The sequence below is a fragment of the Pelobates fuscus genome, chromosome 1, assembly GCF_036172605.1.
Source record: "Pelobates fuscus isolate aPelFus1 chromosome 1, aPelFus1.pri, whole genome shotgun sequence".
NCBI classification, from domain to species: domain Eukaryota; kingdom Metazoa; phylum Chordata; class Amphibia; order Anura; family Pelobatidae; genus Pelobates; species Pelobates fuscus.
Genome location: NC_086317.1, coordinates 431,861,012 through 431,887,007, shown reverse-complemented (window position 1 = coordinate 431,887,007; position 25,996 = coordinate 431,861,012). Strand labels below are relative to the sequence as shown.

General features: G+C 37.9%; 1 protein-coding gene across 1 annotated transcript in view; it reads left to right on the top strand.

Annotated features, from left to right (window-relative positions):
- The window catches only part of PDS5B (PDS5 cohesin associated factor B), an 81,514-nt gene that overhangs the window by 24,757 nt on the left and 30,761 nt on the right, over positions 1-25,996 (top strand). The window contains exons 2-19 of the mRNA XM_063429324.1: positions 5,947-6,088; positions 6,611-6,814; positions 7,552-7,638; positions 7,774-7,871; positions 9,120-9,246; positions 11,844-11,924; positions 12,614-12,754; positions 15,340-15,455; positions 17,236-17,330; positions 18,370-18,515; positions 19,925-20,076; positions 20,494-20,607; positions 20,788-20,869; positions 21,490-21,538; positions 22,466-22,605; positions 23,958-24,073; positions 25,118-25,223; positions 25,340-25,500. Of these exons, the coding sequence (XP_063285394.1) occupies positions 5,981-6,088; positions 6,611-6,814; positions 7,552-7,638; positions 7,774-7,871; positions 9,120-9,246; positions 11,844-11,924; positions 12,614-12,754; positions 15,340-15,455; positions 17,236-17,330; positions 18,370-18,515; positions 19,925-20,076; positions 20,494-20,607; positions 20,788-20,869; positions 21,490-21,538; positions 22,466-22,605; positions 23,958-24,073; positions 25,118-25,223; positions 25,340-25,500 (2,123 nt within the window). The 5' untranslated portion in view covers positions 5,947-5,980. The remainder of the gene's footprint in view (positions 1-5,946; positions 6,089-6,610; positions 6,815-7,551; positions 7,639-7,773; positions 7,872-9,119; positions 9,247-11,843; positions 11,925-12,613; positions 12,755-15,339; positions 15,456-17,235; positions 17,331-18,369; positions 18,516-19,924; positions 20,077-20,493; positions 20,608-20,787; positions 20,870-21,489; positions 21,539-22,465; positions 22,606-23,957; positions 24,074-25,117; positions 25,224-25,339; positions 25,501-25,996) is intronic.

The following is a 25,996-nucleotide window of genomic DNA, read 5'->3' as shown; positions in this document are numbered from 1 at the left end:
AGAAGTAAAAAAAAAAAAAACCTCCACCCACAGAACACGTTTCAGGAACCTCTACATATGGCTGTTTCTAGTTCAAAAGCCATTTGGGTCATTGAGACCAAAACTACTTGTCAGAGACATCGAAACAGTCTATGTTGGCCATATGGCTGGATTTTAAATCAAGTGAACTCTGTATTGGTTCCCACTAGAGTGATTAGGTTTTTGGGTCTCCTCTAGACTTCGCTCAAAGGAAAGTGGTGTTTTTTGTTTTTCCAGCAGAAAGGAAACCTCATATCTTCAGGTCTATTATGGCTCTTTAAACTAAATGTTCCGTAAGAAAAGCAACGAGGTTGTTCTCTCTTTACCGCTTCAATTCCAGCTGTCAGTTGGACCAAGGTATGAATGAGGCCTTGATAAAGAAATATTCTGTCAGAATGGAACAGAAGAGCCTCTTTGCTGGACCTATTGATGAGAATTTATCCATACACAATAAACAGTTTTTGATTTGGTGGTAGACGTCTTACATACAGTCTCTTTAGATAAAATTCCTTATAACGCAACTGGAGTCTCTCTTCCTGCCTTGGGTGCAGAAGTCACCTTCTCTCTATTTGCAGTTAAACTTGAAGAGAAACCAATGTTTTGATAGATGCTCTGGGCAGTAATTATTTTAAGCAAGGATATTGGTCTCTTTACCATTAAACTTTTCAAGGAATAGTGTTGAGATTCAAAAACTCCATAAATAGACCTGATATCTTTAAGAATACACAAGAAAACCAGACGATTAGTCTCTATCAACCAAACTAGCAATGGAGGGAGACAAGAATCATTGCAATTCTTCCCTTCTGCCTTGGAGCAGTTCTCAATTTTCGTGAGCATTTCAAAAATAAACTTCTGGCACCTGTCAGTAGAGAAACCAGGTTGTGTTTCAAGACGTGTACTGACTCTTAAAACATTCAATCTTGTCAGTTCAAATGGCCCAAGACTGGAAGTTTGACTTATTACCTCAAAGAAATAATTTACAAGTAGACTTTATTCCAGGATCTGGAGGACATTCTATTCTATCTGGTTCCTGGGAATTCACAAAAAAATCAACTTCTGTTAAGAATATTCTAAGATTTGCACATTAGGGCTTTGCGAAGGGTCTACATTCAACATCTTTGCTAGTCCAAAATTCAGAGACTTGGCTTCAGATCCTCTGATCTCCAGGTTTTTCAAAGCCTTCTCTAATCTCCTCCCAATAATCAGACAAATGGTTCTTCCGTGGGATCTTTGGTCAACGCTTTGTGAATCCCCTTTTGAACTGTTAGAGGAATGCAATGTCTGCATCCTTACCTTTTCTGGTGGCTGTTACATCAGCAAATCAGTTTGGGGAACTTCAGGCTTTACAACACATCCTCCCTCTCTGGTTTTCTTATAGATAAGGTATTTTTTTCTTTGGTGAAAAACCTCAAGGAAATTGTGCTTCCAACATTGTCAGAACCCTTGGAACAGGAAGGAAAGTAAAATTCATTACCTTGATGATGTTAAGTGCACTTCAGTGCTATTTGGAATGACCAAAACCTTTTCGTTGTTCCAACAGGCTGATTGTTTGCTATCCTAATCAAAAGATCTCTTGGCATTCAATGGCTCATTGGCAAGATGGAATAAAGAAGCTATCATGCTTCCCTACAAGTCCCCTAAGTTACTTCTCAACTTCATTTAAAGGCTCATTCCACAAAAGGAATTGGTAAATCATGGGCATCTAAGGTATTGGCAACTTTGGCTCAGTTTGCTAGGCTGCAACATGGTCCTCCATTCACACTTTCTCAAAATACTGTTAGGCATACAAGTCTCTTAGGATTCTGTTTTTGGTTGCAAGGTGCTTATTGCTCTGGTAAATGTCTACATGCCCATTTGGGAATACTTGTTTATCCCTGTTGTTGTGCACTTTTTCTAATCTAGAGAGAGAAAAAAGGTTATTTTATTTTTCTTGCCTTTCATTCCATGTTTAATTTTTATCCCTCAATGGATCTTTTGAAGTATTGATCATTTGCATTCTTTACAATTTGCATTAGAAGAGCTGCAATATTTCCACTCTAGAAACATTTTGGAAGCATTAAATCTTACTGATTTTCCTCAGAGATGAAGACTGAATATAAAACAAGCTGACTGGTAAATATCTTGCACTGAATGACGAAGCAAAGATGTGCTTGGAGCACTGGGGATAAAGACTGTTGTGATGCAATCAACCTGTCATACCTGTGATATGTCCACTAACATTTTAACATAGTGAATTAGGCTGAAAATACCTTATTCAAGTAATGAAGGGGTTTGGGAACAGGATGAAAATAAGTCAAGGACAGAAAATATTTTCAAAAGGAATATATATATATAACATTTCATTTTAATTAACACAGGAAAAAAAAAACAAGCCTCGTTCATGTATTAAATTTGCATTTGCTGACACTTTATTTACTTATACTGTATATGTTTACAAATTAAAGCTTAAAAATGAATTTTAATTTTTTTTTTTTATTATTAAAACTATAAAAGAGTTGAGGCTCGTTTCTGTAAAATACATAAATCCTGAATCTTTACTAGCAGCAAGACCTGTGAGTCCTCTTCTTTCTATTGCTTGACACCTGGGAGATGAAGTTCTGGGCTGGCAGGTTTTTTTTTGGGCATGGGAAGAGAGGGGATTTTCAAGCCCTGCTTCTGAGTGTCATTTGGAGGACAGGATCTGAGCAGTCTGGCACTCACGGAGTCAGTTGAGAGACAGTGGAGGTTGTTGGTCTCTCTGAAACAGGAAGTAGTTGCAGATCTGGCACATGGCATGCTGGAGCCAAGGCAGGATCGGAGGTTAGCGGGGAACCTGGAGGAAGGCTGGAGCAGAGGCTGAAATTAAGGATTGATCAGAATTTAGAATAATTCCGGAGCAGGGGTTTCAGATGACTGTAATTGGACGAGACTGCAATGAGATGTGCTGGTTGTATAGTCTATCCAATGTAATATAATTTTTATACTTAACCACAGAAGGTAATCTACTCCGAGACTAACTCTCACCTGCTTATCTTAACCTCACCAGACCTCTCTGCAGCTAGCCACCCCTCCTCATCTTCCCTTCAGCCAGTTACTCTTCGTCTGGGGGTGGTGGGGTGTGCAAAACACATTGCACACAATTAGAAAACGTCATCACATTCACACTATGGAAGGGGCACAGGGATAGAGTGGGTGAGATACTCTGAATTTTGGCACAGTAAATCTGCTTGAGGCCAAAGGTTGTGATTTATAGCTGAACTGTAAAAATGTTTCAAAACTAGCCTTTCTATTAATATTTTATTTGGATGAACAAAAAAAATGGTAGCTTTCCGAGTAACCATGTTAATGTCCAGGGCTCTAGACAGGCGCAATCTGAAATAATGGTGTGTATACATATACTCACTATACTTATTTTATCAAGTTTATATTAACATTCTCCAACATTGGGATATATGAAATTTCACGTCGCTGATGTGTGTGTGTGTGTATCCTTGTAGGGTGTTATTTCAGCCTAACATTAATGCTCGTCACACATTCTCAAGCTGCACATATGCTATATTGCTCTTCCCATAAGTTGAATGTCCTAATTGCAAAGCTGGTATATGTAATGATGTGCACTCTAGCTTCACCTTACTGGGACATGATCTCTGGTGTTCCTCGAAGTAGGACACCAGAGATAAAAATCTGGAGCCCAAAATTCAATGGTTGTGAGGGATGTATTATGACTTACTAAAAGAAATGCAAAGTACGCATATAATTATGCCCATGTATGGTCAGATGACAAAGAACTTCGCTCATTATAGTTTAAGGGATATTCACATCTGGAAGAAAATACATTTGATTTATAATGTAAAACCTTTTAAAGGAACACTGTAGTTTATGAATGATAAACTGTATTCCTAACAGTGTCCCTCCCCCGAGGCAATTCCCTCTCCCCCCCACTCCACCAAGGCAAAGGGTTAAAAACATTTCCCTTGTTCCAGTGCTGAGGTCCCTTGGCGCTGGCTCCATCTCCACCTCCGATGTCAGCACGAGGAACCGCAGAGCCACACACACATTAGGCCTTCCTCATAGGAAAGCATTCAATCAATGCTATGGGGATTTGTAAGATGCTAGGCTAAGTGGCTTTCTAAGTGCCAAAGCTGCTACTACTTATTGTAATGTGAAAGTGAACCTGTAGTGAAAAAAAGTTTACTGACCTTCAATCGCTCCCATTTACATTGAATACTCCATATATCACAAAGATACATGGTGTATTCAAAGTGTAATATAAAGATTTACTCACTTTTTCTCCGTTACAGCACTGCCATAGTCGTGCTTCGTGGGTGTTACTCTTTGCCTAACACCCACCTCTGGACCATCTTCAACTCCTCCTCTGTTTTTATTTGATTTACCTTACTTGGGACATATCACCATGCAGGGCAAATCTCGTCACTGATGATGGCAAGCTCACTTCTTTGTCAGCGTTGGAACAGAGTTACCTTACTCTAAGCCAATAAATGGCGACTGGATCGGCATCCAGCTTGTGAAACTCTGTGAAGGCTTGAAGTGTGTCACCAGGGATGAAATTAACCTTTCTGCCTAGAGGTGACCAGGGTGAGAAGGGAAACCTATTGAGAGGGGAAAAGCCAACATGATCCAGGAACTCAAGGTTGACATGGTGGCAGATTTATTGAAGAATCAGAATATCAAGTTACAACAGTAATGTTTTGATCTCAAATGAGGTCTTTATCAAACTCGAGCTTGAACCACTGCTGTTGTAACTTCATACTCTGATTCTTTGTATCATATTGCTTTTTCTACCTATGTGTTGAGGTTGCTAATCTCTGGTCTGGTTTGGCATGTAAGATAATCAATTGAGAAGAGTACAGACACTTTTTTTTTTTTAAACTGAAATTCTTACCTGGGCCAATGCATGTGATGTCAATAAGATGGTTGTGTTTGAGTCTTAGAGGTGACCTTTCTGATGTTTGGTTGTAGGCTGGTGGATGAAATCTGTAGAATGATCTTTCATCTCCTCTCATCGTTCCTAATTTTGTATCTGCTTCAACTCTGACATGTCTCCCCAACCTCTTCATAATCATCTCTTTCCTTGTGTCTCTACCTACCCCTTCCTGCCTTCTGTCTCTCCAAAATAGCATTTCACAGCTGGCGCACATGCTTAATTGTCGTGAAGCATCATTTTTTTGTGGGCCACTGGTTAGTTAAATGTGAGCCTGATACTGTACCTTTCTCACAGTTTTGTCATTATTAATACTATTCACAAAGCGCCAACAAATTCCACAGCGCTGTGCAATGGGTGGATAAACAGACACATATTTGTAACCAGACAAGTTGGACACACAGGAACAGAAGGATTGAGGGCCCTGCTCAATGAACTTACATGCTATAGGGAGTAGTGGGGTACAGTGACACAAAAGGGCGGTGAGGGAGCAGTGATGTCCCTGCTCAGTTCCCTCGCGTGCCTCTTATTGATGCCGGAGCCGGACCAACGTCCTATTCCGGCTCCAGCATCACTGCTGTGTGCGCGAGGGAGATCACTGCTCCCTCGCCGCCCACCGGCATTTTATTTTTTTCATTTTTGTGGCGGAACACCAATTGGGAAATGCTGCTTTAGAACAATCGTGCTTTGGGGTATTGTGTTCTTTGTTTTGCATTTGTTTGTTTTTTTTCCCCCACGAGCTAAACAAAATAAAAATGTAAAGTCATACTTTAAAAACAAAACAAAAAAAAAACATTTTTTTAATTCAATCTCTATTCTCACTGCAAAATGTTGGACTAAATTATTGCTGCCTTTTTTTTTCTTTACTAGTTCAGCCACTGATACATCTTCTTGTACGAGTGTGACTGAAATTCATAATACGTAACTCACGGTTTTATTTTCATCTAACTGTAACCTATTTTTACACAAGCCAATTTCTGGATCATTTACCATGCTTTTTCATGTAGGTCTCTATTGGAGGTCCCATCAAGTTTTGCAACAATGGCTCATTCAAAAGCCAAAGCCAATGATGGGAAAATCACGTATCCCCCTGGGGTGAAAGAAATTTCAGACAAAATCTCTAAAGAAGAGATGGTGAGACGATTGAAGGTGAGTTTTCACTTGATAACTGTTAATATGCAAAATCTGCATGTTTTGCCTTTCCATTCTTTCCCTACCAACTCTGTGTTTGCAGTCTAAAATAACAGGGACTGTGTACCCCTTTCTCAATGTTCCTCTGCTGTTTCTCAAACTGTGCAGAAACCCCCCATTTCTTACATTTTCTGGTCAGGCTTCCATTGTTGTACTTATCCCTCACCATCCTGCATTGCACCTTTAATTATGGTTGATTGTTTTCGGACTTGTTCTGTGTTAAATTTATACGTGTATTTTAATATTTTACATTTTTAATATATTGTACCATATTGTAAAAATTGAATTTTGTGGAACAGGACATGCTTGAAAACAGCAGAAATCTCAATGAATCCTTGATAAATATTTTTGAAAAATAAATTGTACACAAGGCACAGTGTGAAAGGCTGTGTGAATAAACTCCTGAAGAACACAAGGGGTTTGATTTTGTGTGTATATATATAAGCGTTTAAAATAGTAACCTCAATCTTTCCTCTTTAGATGGTTGTGAAGACCTTCATGGATATGGATCAAGATTCTGAAGAGGAAAAAGAACAATATCTTAATCTTGCACTACACTTGGCATCTGACTTCTTTCTCAAACATCCTGATAAAGATGTGCGTTTGCTTGTAGCATGTTGCCTGGCAGATATATTCAGGATTTATGCTCCAGAAGCTCCATATACGTCTCCGGATAAATTAAAGGCAAGTGTGTGTGTGTGTGTGTGTTTGTATTTTTGTATCTATTGGTAGTTGCGAACTGTGCTTTATAAACATATGTCCCTCTGTAATAGCGTACCTGGTGTTCAGAATCCAATTTATATTCTAGAGACAAAAAAAAAATACAATTGTATGCATTTGTAAAGTTTCTAGGATGAACAGTTTTCTTTTATAGTTAAAAATCTGTGTGTTTTTTTTCTCAATGAATGCACATTTTATTCTCAGGTGATTTATATTGCAGAGGAAAATGTGTCATAAATATACTTATCTTTTTATTTATCTGAAGCATTTCTCTACATTACTAGACAGACCTGAAAATGTCTTACCACTGCAAGCCTGGAGAGCCCATGGCTACTAAACACGGTTGAATTTTCACTTATTATAAGCTGGCGTACAATTTGTGCCCAGGAGAATTGCTTTGACCATATACACAACATGAAGTTTTCCATTAAACTTTGTTCCCATTGTAATGGTGTATGATTGTTCCTTTTACTGTAAAATTAGAATTTGCCACCCATGCCTTATGTAAAAGTATTTGTCTTCTATCTAAATTAAATGTTTTTAGTAAAGATTGAGCTTGTCTGACAAATGCTCAAGAAATACCAGCCAAATTATGCTCAGACATATGATTTTTCTGTTTTATGTCTTTTCTTCTTAATCACTGTTGAATGCCTTCACTCTTGAAAGAATAATTATTCATACATACCAATTTATCTCTGTAGGATATTTTTATGTTCATAACCAGACAGCTCAAGGGGCTCGAAGATACGAAGAGTCCTCAGTTTAATAGATATTTCTATTTACTTGAGGTAAGAGATTAATTAGGTTTTTGTGTAGGTCTGTGTATTGGTACTAATCTGTTGGTATGTGTACACTTTTATTATTATTATTTTTTTTTAACACACCTTCTCCTATTTTACATTTTATTTCTCATTTCCACTTAGAACATTGCATGGGTCAAGTCATACAACATATGTTTTGAATTAGAGGACAGTAATGAAATCTTCACCCAACTTTACAGAACTCTGTTCTCCGTTATTAAGTAAGTAGTGTTGTTGATCCTACAAATGAAATTTGCTTTATATGTCATTAGTGTCTATTCTATCTTAATTCTAAAAGTGCAGATTTCAAGAGGAATAAAGCTTCTAGCTTGCACCCTCCCAGCTATGATCAGACAGCAGGGGAAGTATTCCTCCTCACATGCAATGAGTGCTCACTCAAAGCGGATGTGAGGCTTTTCACAGCGAAGCGTTTTTAGTGTATTATAGCTATTGCCTCTAATCCTTGCAGGTAACAGTTTGTTGTGAGCCCATAAATCTAAATTAACTATAGAACACTTGATTGTTACGAAGTAATACATTTTAAACTGTTGCAGTGTTCCTTTTAATACTGATAGTTTAACCCCTTAAGGACACATGACATGTGTGACATGTAATGATTCCCTTTTATTCCAGAAGTTTGGTCCTTAAGGCGTTAAAGGACCACTATAGTGCCAGGAAAACACTCGTTTTCCTGGCACTATATAAGGTCTCTAGTTCCCCCCCACCCTCAGGGCCCCCCCTCCGCCGGGCTCTAGGGGGTAGAAGGGGTTAAATTTACCTCTTTCTCCAGCGCCGGGCGGGAGGTCTCTCCTCCTCCTCCTTCTCGTCGTCATCGGCTGAATGCGCATGCGCGGCACGAGCCGCGCGCGCATTCAGCCAGTCCATAGGAAAGCATTCTCAATGGTTTCCTATGGACGCTGGCGACTTATCACTGTGAAAATCAGTGAGAAGCGCGGAAGCGGCTGTCAATGAGACAGCCACTAGAGGCTGGATTAACCCTATTATAAACATAGCAGTTTCTATGAAACTGCTATGTTTACAGCAGAAAGGGTTAATCCTAGATGGACCTGGCACCCAGACCACTTCATTAAGCTGAAGTGGTCTGGGTGCCTATAGTGGTCCTTTAATCACCAGGAAATAGCACAACAGGTTGTCTGACAGACGCGGGGGCGTAATAAAGTTAATTTATAAAGGTTAATAGCTATTAAAAGCTGTACTTTTTGCAAAATGAAAAAATAGCAGCTAGCTAAAGTGCTTTAGGGGTCTGGAGTGTCCCTTTTACATACATGCCACCACTCTCTTTTTAAAACATACAAAAATAACTCCAAAACACTAGTGAATTTGGCCAATAAAGGATGCAGGCACATTGCTCAACAATTTGGCATCCTAATTGCTATATAGGTGTTTGTTTGTGTGTCTCTCCCTCTCACTATTGTGGTATTGACCAATGTGTTTGTTTTTTGTTTTAGCAATGGCCATAATCAGAAAGTTCACATGCATATGGTGGACCTGATGAGCTCTATAGTCAGTGAAGGAGACACAGTTTCTCAGGAGTTATTGGATACTGTTCTAGTAAACTTGGTTCCTGCACACAAGGTATTGTCTTTTTACTGTCTGATTAAATAACACTATAATGTTACACAACAAATGTAAGCAATTCTCTGCTATAAACTTTAGAAAATGTGTTTAAGTCACATGACATGTTTAATACAATATTTAATTTGTATTTATTTTTTCCTTTTTATCTGGCAATTGGCATTTATTTTTTGTGAGAATATATATGCTGTATTTAATTGTTTTGGGGATGCATAGTGTTTACTTGTAATTTGCCTTCTTAGCTTCTCATTAATGAGAATTAACTGAATGTTAAGCAACACTGTTCCTTCCAGGTCTCTGCATAAAAATGTGTGATAATTATGACATTAAAAATGTGTATATTTGTTTGCTGCTTTTATTTTTTCTAAATGTGTTTTTAAATGTCTGGCTGGCTGCAGATGCCTTTTAGATTTTCTTTGTGTGTGTAACTGCAGATGTCATAGGCTGTTTGTGCAATTAATTGGAACTCTAAAGCAATTTGCAGATTTTGAGGTAGATTTTTGAAGGGTTACTTCGACCAAAAAAAAGTATCTTAATAAAACATTTCTGCTTAGAGTAATCTTTCCTATAATACTCCCCTCTTCCTCCCGCCGCCTTAGAAAAAACAATAAAAAAAATAAAGCCAAAACTTGCCTCTATTGCAGCGCCGAGGCAAAGTTCTCCCTCCTCAAGGGATAGGGAGGGATGTTGGGGGAGGATAAGGACATGAGCTGCACTGCGGGATGGTGCGTTGTCACCAGCATGCTTGTGTGTTGAACTCGCATGTCTTGAATGCACCAAATTGACATTAGCCAGCTTGAAACTCTTGCATAACCTTTTCAGTGCCTGCTTTGAACTCATGTATACATAGCCTGAATGAAAGACTTGTGGCCTTTCTCCCATGTTTCTGCTGTTCCAAAAAAAGGCATGGAAAACCCAGTTTGAAGTGCCTTCCGATTTTGCAACAAACTAGGAAAAAAATATTTCTCGACCCCTGAATGAAAGGCAGACCTTTCCATGGATCAAGAAGTTCTTATTCCATATATTAATATTATACACCTGAATGCTATATTTTTGCAATCATTCATCCAGTTGTATAAATATCTTTATACTCTATAAAATCACTTTTTCAGGCAGTGAATTCCACATCTCATTAGACTTACTGTAAACTCAAGAGGTGCTTCTGCGTCACAAACAGAGCAAAACTGTCTTGTGATGCAGAAACCCCCATAGGAAAGTATTGATTTCATGCTTTCCTGTATAGTAGCTTGGATGAATGTGCACCACTTGCTGTGCAGCATCAGTTAAGGCCGTGCCTCCACCAGGGTGTTGCAGGGGGTTGTGAAGTAAGCAGGGTAAGTTAAAAATCTTTTATTTCTTTTTGGGAAAGGGGCCTTCATCCAGAACTAGGAACAGGGATACTAAAGCGTTGGGAATACAGGTTCCTTTAGTGACAACTCGCTGTACTTTCTTTCAGCCAGTGTTCTATCCAACAACAAGAATTCTTCTTTAGACCTTTTTTTTCCCCCCCATCATCTGAGCACCAAGGTTTTGTGTGTGGAACCGTATCAAATGCCTTTGCAAAGTCTAAGTAGCTCCAATTCTCTGCAACGCCCTGCAATGGCTGTGATCAACTTGGATTTTGATTCAGTATTCCAAAGATATGGAAACTTTGCTGGCTAGCAGATTCTTTTGTATCACTTATTTTGAAATCTTTAATGCTAAAGTTACACGATCAATTCACAATACTGAATTGTGGTCATGGTGCAAGGAACTTTGTATGTGCAGCAGTTGTGTGGAATGCTGCTCATACAGAGATTATTAATTTGAAATCCACCTCCAGCAGCATAATAGGCCTGCCTGGGACAAGAGTTCTGGGCTGGATCATTTTAAATCTGTCATTGAGGTGAAGCAGATATCACTTTGGCAAAGTCACAAAGAAGTTGGTAGATTGGGATTACTGATCTTGCTATGCGTATGTTCTCAATGATGAAGATGGGGAAGGCACCTTACAAATGAGTGTAGTTTGAACATGTATGCCAAAAGAACTGCCACCCTTACTACCATGTGGTATAAATCCAATCAAGAAAACTTGATTCTGGTTGGCAAATAAAATTAAACCAGACAAGTTGGCTGATCTGTTATATCATACAAAGTAAAACAAAATCTGTAAGGAGAGGGAGTTCTGAGAAATATTTTTAGCTCTACTAAGTATGCAGAATTACTGATATTTATTAATCTATTTGTCCACATAAACATAGTGGACATAATACCATCTAGTTACTTCAACAATTATCTGACCCGTGCCACATATTTGATTCAGCGTAGTGTACGTGACAGGACTTTCTTCATGGAATAGTTTGTTGGCAAAATGGAGTTTGCATTGTTGGCACAACTGCTAAGAAATACTAGTACAGCTGAAAGTTTGTATAGCATTTTGCATACATAGTATACAGACAATTTTCTATTCCACTTTCTCTTTTATGACATTGCAGGTTAAGATAAAAAAAAATCAATAATAAAATAAATTCCATACATTTGTAATTCATTTAATCAGACGTTTATTTAAATCCTTTCAACTGGTGTTAAGCAAGTCATCATGTTTTCAATTCCCCTAGAATTTGAACAAACAAGCCTATGACCTGGCTAAAGCATTGCTGAAGAGAACAGCTCAAGCTATAGAACCATACATCACAAATGTAAGTTTACACATTTTGCCACACCTGTAAAATGTTTCAGTGAACCTGTACTTGTAGAAATAAATCTTAATGTAGAAAGCAATGGGCACTAAGGGGCTGAAAAGTATTGATCATTATTTGCTGAAATTTCTTGGGCAATTTGCTTATGAGGTGGGGGTTTGTGTGTAAATATTTAAATTAAATGAGACTGATGTACTAAAATGTGCAGGGGTTTCCATGAGTACACAATATCACTCAAAGATAGTGGAGTTGCAACCAATGTGTTATGCTCCCCTTAATAATTTTTTGTGACTAAATAAACCAGCCCCCCTCTCCAAAAATATTGATTAACAAATGGGAAGAAAATAGCTTCACAAAATGTTTGGCGCTGAGTGTAATGTTAAGTGATGTATGTTGATGGTTCAAACTGTGTACACGCGATATGGTACTATATTGAACTGCTTCCGATGTAAAGTTTACTTTGCAGTACCCCTATACAGTATATATTGGTATTTATAGTCCAAAATGTGAGCTAGGGTCCTCTACACTGAGGCCAAACTGAGGTGGTGGTATGATTTGATGCTTGTAGCTTTGTAGGGAAATAGGCTGATCTGTTTAATACTTTGTATCCTACTGTTTTAGAAATCACAATTCTGCATTCATTGGGAAAATATTAAGGTGTTTTTGTTTTTTCCTTCCTTTTTTGCTAGTTTTTCAACCAGGTTCTCATGCTTGGCAAGACTTCTATTAGCGATTTATCCGAACATGTCTTCGATCTGATTCTGGAGTTGTACAATATAGATAGCCATTTGCTCTTGTCTGTTTTACCTCAGCTGGAGTTCAAACTCAAGGTAATTGCTTTTATTTTATTTACCATTTTGTGTTTTTTTTACAAAATAGCTGCACCTACTGAGATCCAGTGTCCAAGCAAGATAACATAAATATATAGGCAATTGGGAGTATAATTATAAGATACAAAGCAAGTAAGGGAAGGATGAGGGGGGTAGGGGTTTGACTGTCACGTTAAGGAAAGGGTCCTTAAACTTTTTAAACGGGGCCAGCTCACGGTCCCTCAGACACTGCTGGGGCCCGGACTATAGTTTGACATTTTTTTAAACAAATTCCTATACATACTGAAACCGACACATATAAAGACACACATACACATACTTTAGCTTAGTGCAGCCTGCCCCTTGTTTTCTCACACATACACATACTAACATACATACAGACACAAACACGCTTACATGCTGACATAAGACTTACATGCTGACACAAACAGCTATTTTTTTACTTTTTTTGCAGGAGGGTGGCTGTGGCTGATAAAAGTCGGCGTGGCTCTTCCTTCCTCGCTGCCTGTCTTTCTTCCCTCCTGAGCGGAGGGAGCTGGGAGGAAGTGACGGCCACTTCCTCCCATCACTACTTTGCTGCTGTGTTGTGTTTTTTTTTTTTTTTTAAACCCCTTAAGGACCAAACTTCTGGAATAAAAGGGAATCATGACATGTCAGACATGTCATGTGTCTTTAAGGGGTTAAAGGGGCCTGGCCGCAGCGCTTAACGGGCCTTTGAAGATATAGGGCTCATCGGGTGGCCCTGAGTGCTTGGGCTGGGTTCAGGATCCTGGCGGGCCGAATCCGGCCTGCGGGCCGTAGCATGAGGACCCCTGCTTTAAGGCCACCACAAAAGAGTTGGAAGAAATTTGAAACATTCTAGGAATTCTAACTTTAAAGTAGTAGAGCTGTCCCTATGCACAAGCAAATAGTTAACCAAAAGGTAGAAATATTAATTCTACTACTTGTGTGTGCTTTTTTTTTTTTCTTTTAATTTATTTATTTTTTTAAATGAATTTAACTTAAATAGATATTGCATGTAAATTTAAATTAATTCCTGCAGTGCCCTAAGAGCAGGGCTGCTGAAATGAATGCCAGAGCGTGAATTTGCTTGTAAGCGTTTCTCTGCAAATGCAGTTTTTAAATTTGGAATTTCAAGAGTGTGCCCAAAGCAACATGAGGCGTCAAAGGAAGTGCAACAGATCTATATGTACTGCTTTTTGGTTTTCAGGTTTTTTTTTTTTTTTTTTTACATGCACCTGCAGCATTGTTTACCCCAATAAATGTTACAGTAGCATTTAGTAGGGTAAGCATACAACGGTCATTTTCAGTGTTCAAGTGACAACTTCTCATTAAATGTTTTTTCCACAACTCACTGTTTAGTGAATAAAACATTAATTTTGTGTCTTTGGAGTTTAACGACTAGGACACTGTACAAGTTACGTGTGAAATATAATGTATTTCACTGCTTTATTTCTCCAATCCGTTGCATGCTTTATTTTTAGTTAATAAACCGTGCCTACGGATTATTGAAAGTTATATTTCATATTGCTTTAGCAGCTGTATGATGTGCCTGACAACATAAAGTATAGTAATGTATTTTTCTTTCTAGAGATATAATTTGAGTAGACATAATTATCTGGCAGACAATAGTCTTTGAATTACTGTGAATTTGCATACCGTGCTAGTAGCAGTTTTCTGACTTATTTATTTTTGCTTGGTGATGCAGCTGTTCTTGCGAGGTTCTTTGTTTGGAAATTATCCACTTGTCGTCCACATAAATATCTTTTGGAGTCTTGCATCAGCAAGGCTTTCAGTCATTTTTATATTGCTATAAAATAATCGTGCTGCCAAAGTAGATTTTTAGAGCTCAGATTAAAAAAAATAACTGTTTTATGCCTGGGTTTGTATCAATTGAATAGGATCTTCTATATTTTAAATAATCCAGTATAAAACTTAGCATGGTTCCCCCCCCCTCCCCACCATCAGTGAAGATGAAACCAGGTCCATTTATTTCTGACGGTGTTTATGAATTGGATAAAAGCTTTTGGGAATCCACTACATTATAACATGCCGTGATTTGGGAGTGATTGGGACTGTTAGTTTATCTTTTCTAAATCAAGTAGTCAGACACTGTTAAAGGTCCAGTCCAAGTACTAACGAATTTCATGTTTTATGGAGCATGGAGTTCCCCTTTCTCCCTCAGCAGCTTTGATGCAAAGTCCGGTCACAAAACTGTGAATGCTGTCCTTTTAGAAACACTCTTAGTACAATAACCACTTCTTAGCACTTTAGTGGTCATGGTGCCAGGAGTGCCCAGATGCCCAGTATTCAAATCATGTGGATGCTTTGACAACTAACCTGCTGTCTGCTGGGCACAGCCTGCAAGGAAAACAATGGTTTAATTTATAATGCCTTCAGATATTTTTCTTCTAACTAAAATCATGATTTATTTGTTATTAAAATGTGTAAACTCATAACACAGCCATATTGTACTGGTTTACAGGCATCAACAGATGTCTAGACAAAAACTTTTTGAACCGCTGACTTTTTACACAAATGTATGTATTTTAACTAATTCCCTGTAACTATGTGTTCATGTATAGAGTAACGATAATGAGGAGCGCCTGCAGGTGGTCAGACTTTTGGCAAAGATGTTTGGGGCAAAGGATTCAGAGCTGGCATCTCAGAACAAACCTCTTTGGCAGTGCTACCTGGGAAGGTATTTAAAAGTTTTTGAAACTGTGGTTTCTCGCAAAGGGACATGGTGGCGTTTTTTTTTTTCTTTCTTCATTGATGGCTTCTATTAAATAAATTTACATATCTAATGCGCAACATTCAGTTTTTAGTCAGGTCTGTGGCAAATGTATAGGTGTCCAGACAGGCCTCCTCCTTTTCTTTGCACCACTCCTGTATCCCCACACTATTCTGGATATTTTATCAGTACCTGAAGCATTAGTATAGGATAACTGTCTCCAACAACCTGAAACTGTACATTCAGCAGGGGGTGCAAATATTTCCCTACTTGACTTTGATTTTTACATGAGCAAGGAGTGAAAATGATAATAGCAGAGTTTGGATTAGTGCCACTGCTGCTTTAATCACTTGCTAATACATGAGTTTCAAATGTGAAAGCAATCCTTTCCAAACACTGGATGGGTTAAGGGGGGTCTCCATCTGGGGTCTCTGTAAGACCTTTCAAAGACCTGTGTTGTGCCGGCCGAGAGAAGCTGAAGATATGCATTCTTAAAACTGTCCCCAGTAGGCACCTGTTTGTTGTGATGAACTTCTTAAACTCCAGTCACTTAATCAGCCAGGAGCGGTGTCACGGTCAGTTTATGGAACACCTTACAAGACCTGTGTATCATTTATAGACAAAATACAAATACCCAAAACCGATATTGCCTTGACAGAGCTGCTTTAAAGGGACCATATGAACATTTTCATCTTAGTGAATTTGTTTCTGGAGTTCCCAGACACTGTTCTTTCATTCAATGTTAAACTATTTTTGAACAGTTTATCACTACATAATAGTCCTGGGTCTTCCACAGTGTGACCCATCTCTATAGATATGGCTAAAGCAGAGTTTGCACACTTCCTAGTCACTATACCAATTTGTCCCATGAATAGGGTACGTGATAAGCTGAAAATGGTCAGCTGACTTTCTCAGCCAATCAGAGCCATCCACTGCTACTCTGGCTCATGCTTCATTATGAGAGAGGGGATTTAACTATAAATAGGACAATTACAAGAAAACTTACAGGAACGAGAGGTTGAAGAGGACTGTGCTCAAACGAGCTTACAGTCTATTGGATGCTTCCTCCTTCCATTAGCTCCCCATAGCTAACAGAAGTGGCAGGCATGCTCTACTTCAGCACCCCTGCCTCCTCTCCTTTAGACCAGTGTCTTCAGACAATCCAAAGCCTCCACAGACTTCAAATCAGACACGCACGTGTGCACAGATTAATAGACTTTCAATGAGTTTGGTTATCCCCTGTGAAGAGAATATTCGTATCTTCTGTGTAAAAATTGGAGGGCTTGCATAGGCTGGAGTCCTAAAAAAATGCATGCAACTATTTATTGGGGTAGATCTGCTCCACAGTGATTTTTGTTTAAAAACAAAAAATCATTCTGGAGTGATCCTTTAAACAGATTACTTATACCTTGGGTGACCCAACAGCCTGACCTTGTAGTGAAGCACCTTTACTGATCATTGGCTTTGCCCCATCCTCTTGCTTCCTCTCCTCACACTGTCATACTAGCTGCATGGTGTGATGATGTTTTAAGCTTCTTGATGGTATACAGTGGCTGTCAGCCTCACCTACATGCCTCTCCTCCCCCTTTTTTACATTTGTTTTATTTTAATTGGGGGGATGATTTGTCCACTGCTGACTAAAAGTTATCTCTCTCTTCTCTCTTTCTCCCCCCCACCCCCCCTTTTAAATTTTTTTTTCCTGGTGCATGTTTATAATTCTATTAAAACTGTTTAATTTGATGGTCAGGTTTAATGACATACATGTACCCATTCGTCTGGAATGTGTGAAGTTCGCCAGTCATTGTTTAATGAACCACCCAGATCTTGCAAAGGATTTAACAGGTATTGAAAACTTTTTTTTTTTTCTGCTGTCTGCGGTTTTGTACAAATAGAGTGCTTGATTTTTAGCAAGATGATAAATTGCATGTGCTCGTTTTTGTTAAAGATTTGTTTTAATAATTTTTAGTTATTTTATTTTGTCAAACCGTTTTTGAGTGTCTTGACAAGATTTTCCTCATCGGGCAGCAATAGATGAGAACTTCTGGACAATGTCCCTTGATACTTTTTATCGTTAGGAACAACATGTATTTCTTATAGTTTTGGCTTCATTTTTTTTTTAGAGATTGTAGGTCCCCCTTGTGATCAGTGTTTGCTGCCCAAATCCATCTTGTAGTTTGAATTATTAGTGCTTGTCCTCTTTTGTGTATTATTGCGTTTACCATTAGATTGCTCCACTTTTCAGTTGGCTTGATGAAGTGGATTTTACACTACTGCTTAATCAATATCAATTCTATCCTACTTAACCCCTTAAGGACACATAACATGTGTGACATGTCATGATTCCCTTTTATTCCAGAAGTTTGGCCCTTAAGGGGTTAAACTGCAATGAAAGACTTGTAGCAGCTTATTTAAGCACATTCTCACACTCTATGTAGAGGAAATTAAAAGGATACTGTAAGCACCAACACAACTTTAGTTTAGCGGTTTTAGTGTATAGATCATGCCACTTAGGTTATTTCAAGTTAAACATACTGTGTGATAAGGGAAACTAAAAAAAATTGACTCCTTTTCAAGAAGTGTGTATGGAGGCAGTGTGAATCTCAGCTGGGAGGTGTGGCTAGGACTGCTTAAACAACATTGATTTAACTACGAAATGGCTGAGTGTTAAGCAGTGAAACTGCAGAGGCATGATCTATGTATCAAAACCACTTTGTTAAACAAAAGTTGTATTGGTGCTTATAGTGTTCCATTAAATCAAAGTTTTTTGTATTTAACGATTTTTCTTTAGCGAAAAATGTAGTATGTAGAATTTTTCCACAACTTCTGTATATCAATTTAAATATTACTTCTCTTCAAAATTAGCATTTTATGTATTTCTTAGACTACCTTAAAGTGAGATCCCATGATCCAGAAGAAGCAATTAGGCATGATGTTATAGTGTCTATAGTTACTGCTGCAAAGAAAGACCTTCTACTTGTCAATGACCACCTACTTAATTTTGTACGTGAGAGAACATTGGACAAACGGGTAAGATTAAAGTAGAAAACCTACATTTTTAAAGTGTTATAATTTATTTTTTTATTTTTTATTGTTTGTTACATATATGAACATCAATGTACCTATGTATTGTGTTAGTGGAAAAGTCTGCTTCAGCTAAGTAGTGTAATCGGTGTACCAACAGCTGGTGAAATTATAATTGATTATAGAGATATTGTCATAATTGCCTGCTGCTTTAATTACAAAGTCTGCATTCCCCCAAATACATGTAATTGTACCATGTGCATGCATTGTGTGTAAGCAGATATGTTTAAACACCCTGCAGGCCATTTGATGTTGCATATCGGTATGGTAGCACTGTGCCCGTTTTCCACATAGAGAACTCTTAAAGGGAAACTCCAGTGCCAGGAAAACAATCCGTTTTCCTGGCACTGGAGGGTCCCTCTCCCTCCCACCCCCCAATCCCCAGTTGCTGAAGGGGTGAAAACCCCTTCAGTGACTTACCAGAGGCAGCGACATGTCCCACGTCGCTGCTTCCTCCTCCCCCGCCGCTCCTCCTTCTGCTTACGTCGGCCTGTGGGCGAGACTGATCTCGCCCGCCGGCCGAGGAGACCTAATGCGCATGCGCGGCAATGCCGCACATGCGCATTAGCGCACCCCATAGGAAAGCATTGAAAATTAATTTCAATGCTTCCCTATGGGGAATAGAGCGACGCTGGAGGTCCTCACACAGCGTGAGGACGTCCAGCGACGCTCTAGCACAGACAACCTGTGCTAAAGAGCAGGAAGTTTCCTCTAGTGGCTGTCTAATAGACAGCCACTAGGGGAGGACTTAACCCTGCAAGGTAATTATTGCAGTTTAAAAAAAACTGCAATAATTACACTTGCAGGGTTAAGGGTAGTGGGAGTTGGCACCCAGACCACTCCAATGAGTAGAAGTGGTCTGGGTGCCTGGAGTGTCCCTTTAATTGCCTATGACTTATTTTTTTTGTTTTACCTTTTTATTCTTCAAACTGCTTATTTGCAATTTTTTTTCACAGTAGAAGCTCATTTGTAGCTTATGCTCCAATACATGAACATGTCTTTCAGCCCCTTGTTTGCGCTGCCAAATATTTGGTGCTTTATAAATCCTAATACTATGATTTTTAAATTGTTATGCAATCCATGTAAAAATGTTAGTTTGTGGTAAAACCCTATCCTTTTTGGGCAACAGTTTTAGTTTATTTAGCACCAATCTGTGATGATATTGTATTTTAGCGGTTTTGTACACTTTATGCTGTATAGTGGTATCCAGTCCGTTGTATCTCCCCATTAATAAATACACAGCTCCTCTTTAGAAATGACTGTTTTTAATCATTTCTTACTTAGTTATGTTTAGTGTATTGATAGGACAGGTAAGCAAATGTAATCTCATAATCACTCTAATTTTCTGTCTTTAGTGGAGAGTACGAAAAGAAGCAATGATGGGTCTTGCTCAAATCTACAAGAAGTATGCCTTACAAGCAGAAGCTGGCAAAGAGTCTGCAAAACAGATTTCATGGATTAAAGACAAGCTGCTACATATATATTACCAAAACAGTATTGATGATCGGTAAGTTACCTGGAGAATTCTTTTTGTGGCTTTAATTTTGTGTATTGAATTGTTGTAGATCTATTAAATACAACATACAATTGGGGTGGTGAAAATGAAGAATATGATTGGATTCATCTGAATCTTTCTGAATATATTGCTGTGTATATCAGTTAAAACTTGGTGTGCAGTTTGTAGTCTTTTTTTTTAAGGGGAGGACATACAAGCTTTCCTTAGTCTGCTTAAAAATTCTACATGACGAAAAGTAAGAATTGCACAAAAGGCATTGAGATATACATGGAAAAGGAAAAATCTGAAGATTTAAAAAAAAAAAAAAAAAAGCTATTTTGCATATTCATAAATGTCTCTATTACTTGCCTACTCTTTTTAGTAGAGAAAGAAATGGTCTATGATTCTATTCCCTCTTTTTCATTTCAGATTACTTGTAGAACGGATCTTTGCTCAGTTCATGGTGCCACACAACCTGGAAACTACAGAGCGAATGAAGTGCTTGTATTATCTATATGCTACATTGGATTTAAATGCTGTTAAGTATGTATCTGTTTTTCTTATTTTGTTAATTTTACTCTTAAGGATAACGTGTTTAATAGAAGAATATAAATAAAGAATCTTTTCACAAAAGTTACAGAGAAACTGTATTTGTAAATGTTTGTAGATTTATTTTGTGTTCTATCGTTATTACAAACTGGTTTTCCAAATCTTCTTTTCAAGGGCTTTAAATGAAATGTGGAAGTGTCAGAACATGTTGAGACATCATGTCAAGGATTTGCTGGACCTAATCAAGAAGCCAAAGGTAAAAAACGGTTCATTTTTAGTGTTTCTAAACATTTGCAGTTTTAGATTTTAATAAAGTGCCAATCTTTTTATTTATTTTATTTTAGGTGTATGGGCACTTTTACTAGAATTGTTGATTTTCAGTTGTACTTGCACTGGAACTCTCATGTGAGATTTATGCACTATCATCCAATGACTTGCTAAAAGTATGGTTTGTGTTTTTATATTTGAATATATGATCCGTGCCCGGCATTGCATGTAAAGTAACAGCTACAGCTGCAGCGCAGTACATGTAGAATATGCGAACGTAGGGCATTTCTCTGTAGATGCCTTTGGCATTGTGGGGTGGGGAATTCACATGGCAAGGAGGTACAGCTTCAATAGCTAGGTGAGGTACAACTATTATTTGTGTGTGTTAAATTATAAAAAACTTAGTGTATGGCAGAGTTCTATTATCTTGCTTTGTGTTAAATGTATTATAGATCTTAATGAAAAGCATTGTTAATTGTAAAGATTTTTTGGATGGCTTAGAGAAAAATAGGTTCATGTGGAAATGTTCTCCATAATATGCTTTTAATCCCAGTTACCTAATTTCTTAATTGCAAGTATTTGAAGTAAATATTATTTCTTTTCTTCCAGTCAGAAGCCGGCAGTAAAGCAATATTTTCAAAAGTAATGGTTATTACACGTAAGTTTGAATTGCTGCAATACATTTGATTGAATTTCAAATTTACTGTCTAATGGCAAAGCTTGTACATTTACATGTACCTGTATGTGTGTGTTTATATATGTATAAAAATAAATTTGACCATTCAAAAAATACAGCATAGTAACTTGATCAAATACATTAGAGCTGTAATAGTTCCTGTGTTGTCTTTTTGGAATGATCCAAAAACAAATTTTACACATATCTATAAATAGTTCAAGGTCCCCAAATAACACACAGATTACTGTAAGTTAAATACAAAGGTGAAAACAACAACAAAAAACACTCTACCAAAATGAACCATATTAAACAATGCAGGTATATGCAATGTGATCCTATATGATTAAAAATAAATAGGATCAAATAAGAAATAACTTTCACGCAGGACTACGGTCTCGGTGCGGCTTTCCACTCCCCCATGTGACGTCATCTAACTGTCGTCAGTTGAAATCAAAGACTTTAGAGAAGTCTTTGATTGGGCCATTTAATCGGTGTGCCCAGAGCCAGCAAAGGGAGGTATGAAAAAAAATAAAAAAAAATGGAGGGTATGTGAAAGTGAGAGGGCTTAACTGTAGGGAGAGGTGACAAATGGTCCCCATCCTGGCTCTGCTGGCAAGGGACAAGCTACGTCAGCTGCCAGGTGCGCTGAAAGGTATTTTTTGCACAGAATTGACATTTGGCTATATGGAACAGTTTCATGCTGCCAACGTGGCGTTTGCCCAGAATTGCAACTATCCCCTGCATAAAGGTGTAAATATATCTCCGTGTGTGCAGTGTTTAGTAGAGTTTAAGTAGAGGCGCTGCACATACAGACTTCACCAATACCACTTCTATTAGCAGAAGTGGCCGTGCTGGTTAAGGTAACCCTTTAACACCTCACAGATTTATCTTTATATGTTTTGATTTTAGGAAACTTGCCAGATCCCGGTAAAGGTCAAGATTTTTTAAAGAAGTTTACACAAGTTCTAGAAGAGGATGAGAAAATCAGAGGTCAACTGGAGAAGCTTGTCAGCCCTACATGTTCGTGCAAGCAGGCAGAAGTCTGTGTGGTAATGGAAATTTACAAATGTCTAAATCTTAACATTGTAAAACATTCAAAATATTATCAATTTTTTAGATTGCATACATGTAGGGCTATTTCACTATCCTTTTTTTTTTTTTTTTTTTAAATAGCCTACCCAGGAAGAAATGTTCATTATACTATCTGTAAAATGTCCCCTGTCCCTGCAGTGTCTTGCGGGTGTCCGAAGCTAGCGCATAGTCAGTCTTCACACTTCAGCCTGATGTTTCATCAGTCCACATTAGGGCGACAAGCAGAACTATGATTTGCCCCAGAAGGGAATTGGATAACCGGAGTTTGTGACTCTTACAGGCAGACTCTCATTCCGCCTAACTCTGACTTTTCTTTTCTGCTTTTCTTTAATTTGATTTGCCAAAGCTCATTTTCTGGTTCTGAGATTGTTACATATGTCCTAGCCAGGAGATTAATACCTGAAATGGGGCCTCTTGGGATTATTGTTAAGGCTAATCCCATTGTCAGATAATTTAACTTTACTCCTACCTATTCACTCCAGTCTAGCCTAACTCTACTCTTCCCTCCACTAACATAATTACTATCTTGTCTTTTAATCTACATTACTCATATCTAGGCATCTAGATAATTCTAGAGCAACTCCATATAATTGACATACTAGCCTAACGAGAAAACGTTGTTTGACTAACTTAATCTTACTTTCATAAAATTGTGCAGCTACTTTGAATACGATACCAATGGTTTCCTATGTTTGAATTTGTATTGCTTGCTCTTACTGTTGTGGTAATGCAAGCTTCATTGTACTCGTATGCACAGCAAAAATAAAGAATATATTCAAAATAAAAAGGTTCCTCCTCTTCTGTGCAACTGAACTGAGCTTTCACTTGATTGAACCTTTGCTTTAGTGCTTCCTTTTCTCTGTGCTTTTATTTCATCTCTTCCTGTTAGGGAGATGTGATTGTGTAGGGTATCTCCTGTTAATGTTGCAAAATTATTACCCGTAGCCTGCTAGAGAACAGGGAGTTAGATTGTTAAAGCCCCAGACACATCATATGTCACCTGTTGCTCTTCTTTGCCATTAAAGATCCTATAAATCCTCATATACCAACGCATTTATATTATTGTAGCAGGGATTCAATGAGCACACCTCTTCCAGAGGCTACAGAGGGAACCAAACTCTGCAATTATGGGTTCCAGCTCATTTCTCCAATAGAGGCAACTGCATGTCACAGACAGGGTATTTCTATGTGTATTTTCGTTCTGTCATATAAGATTGGTTGGGTTTGAATTGAACGGACATGTTGATAAAAAAAAAAACAAATATATTTTTATGGTATGTTTTTTACAAATGTTTTGTTTTTGTTCTAGCGTGATATTACAAAGAAACTGGGCAATCCAAAGCAACCAACCAACCCATTTCTAGAAATGATAAAATTCCTTTTGGAGAGAATTGCTCCAGTCCATATTGACACAGAATCTATCAGGTAATTACTTCCTTCTTCCCTTTTCCTAGTCTGCAAGTGTTTTGTGCCGGATAGCTTATGCTTTCATCCTTACTCTACAAAAGGGGTTATGCATTAAAGTGTTACTACAACTTATAAAGTTTTCTTTTTTATGAACCTTATGAACCTTTTATGAAGCTTTAAACATACCTGGAATCCAGCCTGACTGTATCCCGAATCTCACTGGTTTTCACACCTCTTCAGACGGACACCATAGCCCGCAAATACAGCCAGTGTAAAGCACTGGCATGCAGCATCACCATGCTTCGCATTCAAATCTGGAATTCTGGCTATTTACAGGGACTCTAACTTAAATCAAACACTTATCCAATGGGGTTCTGTTTAGCTAATGTGTGGTTTACTTTTTTTGTGTTTGTATGTGGCCTGAGATTTGACATTACATATCGCACGCCAGCGAACCGTTCTGTTAACCTATAAATATGCTTTTAGGACAACTCTTCAGAGATCAAGAACTTATTTTTATAAAGGGTCTCTTCCTCTACTTTTTGGTTTTGCAGCCACTGTGGGTGTGTGATTTATACTGAACTTAAAAATTTGTGTGACTAAAGTATTAGTTTGTAGCTGACACTGCAGTGTACCTGTATTTGTGATTTACATACTAATAATGCAGGATGCTCTTACTGAGTACTCTGGTAGGCAAGTAATAGTTATAGTGAATTCTATGACAGTCACTTTCAGTAGCTTTGTAGATTTGTATTTTCTTTGCAGTGCACTCTAGATATGTGTTCTTTCACACAAATGAATTCTGTATTTTTTTTTTTTTTTTTTTTTTTATCTAATGTACGGTTTATAGTCTATTTATATTTTCTTTGGAGAAAGAACAAAAAAAATATCCGCAACTTTCTCAGGTGTGCAATTTCACTTTGCAGTCTGTCAGCTCCAAGCAGTATCTTTTAACGTGCCCAGCATGATCTGGTGTCTAGGACTTTGTCAAAACATAACATGTTAGGTCAGAGCATTTTCCTTCCTACCTATAGTGGTTTACATTTATTTTTCCCCTTGAAGTTCCCTCATTAAATTAGTGAACAAGTCTATAGATGGAACGGCGGATGATGAAGATGAAGGTGTGCCCACAGATGAAGCAATCCGCGCAGGCCTTGAGTTACTAAAGGTAAATATTATATTTGGCATTCGGATTTCATGGCTGCTTGTTTCTCAATATATGTCCAAGAATATATGTGTATATATTTTTTTTAAAATGTGTTTTGCAAAATGTCTGTTTTCCAGGTACTTTCTTTCACGCATCCCATTTCTTTTCATTCTGCTGAAACATTTGAATCCCTTTTGGCTTGTCTGAAGATGGATGATGAAAAAGTAGCCGAAGCAGCTCTGCAAATTTTTAAGAACACCGGAAACAAAATTGAGGAGGATTTCCCTCACATCAGATCGTGAGTATTGGGTTTCTGCCATAATCACTCCCTAGCACTTTTACTTAAAATTTCAAAATATAGTTTAGGTCTATCTTGCCTCAAATTTAGTGTGCTGTATGATTGCCATGTTGGAAAAAATGCGAAATGAATTAAATATGTACATGTCATGTTTTCTTGGTATAGGAATACTTTGGCACTCCAAATGTTGTGGTTATCTGCTATGCTGAAGGTTAACTGGGGATAAGGGGGATATATATATATATATATATATATATATATATATATATATATATATATATATATATATATATATATATATATATATATATATATATTAATTACGGTCTAGTGACCTTGTCTAGAAGCTGAGAGCTTCCAGATCCATCAGTACTGGATATCAGTCATACTTGCTTTTAAGCATGGTTGTTTTTGTAAAATGTGGCTTCATAGTGTGTCCTATATGAAAGGGGAATCTCAAAGTTTTTAACTCCTTACTAAATCCTTCATTTATGAT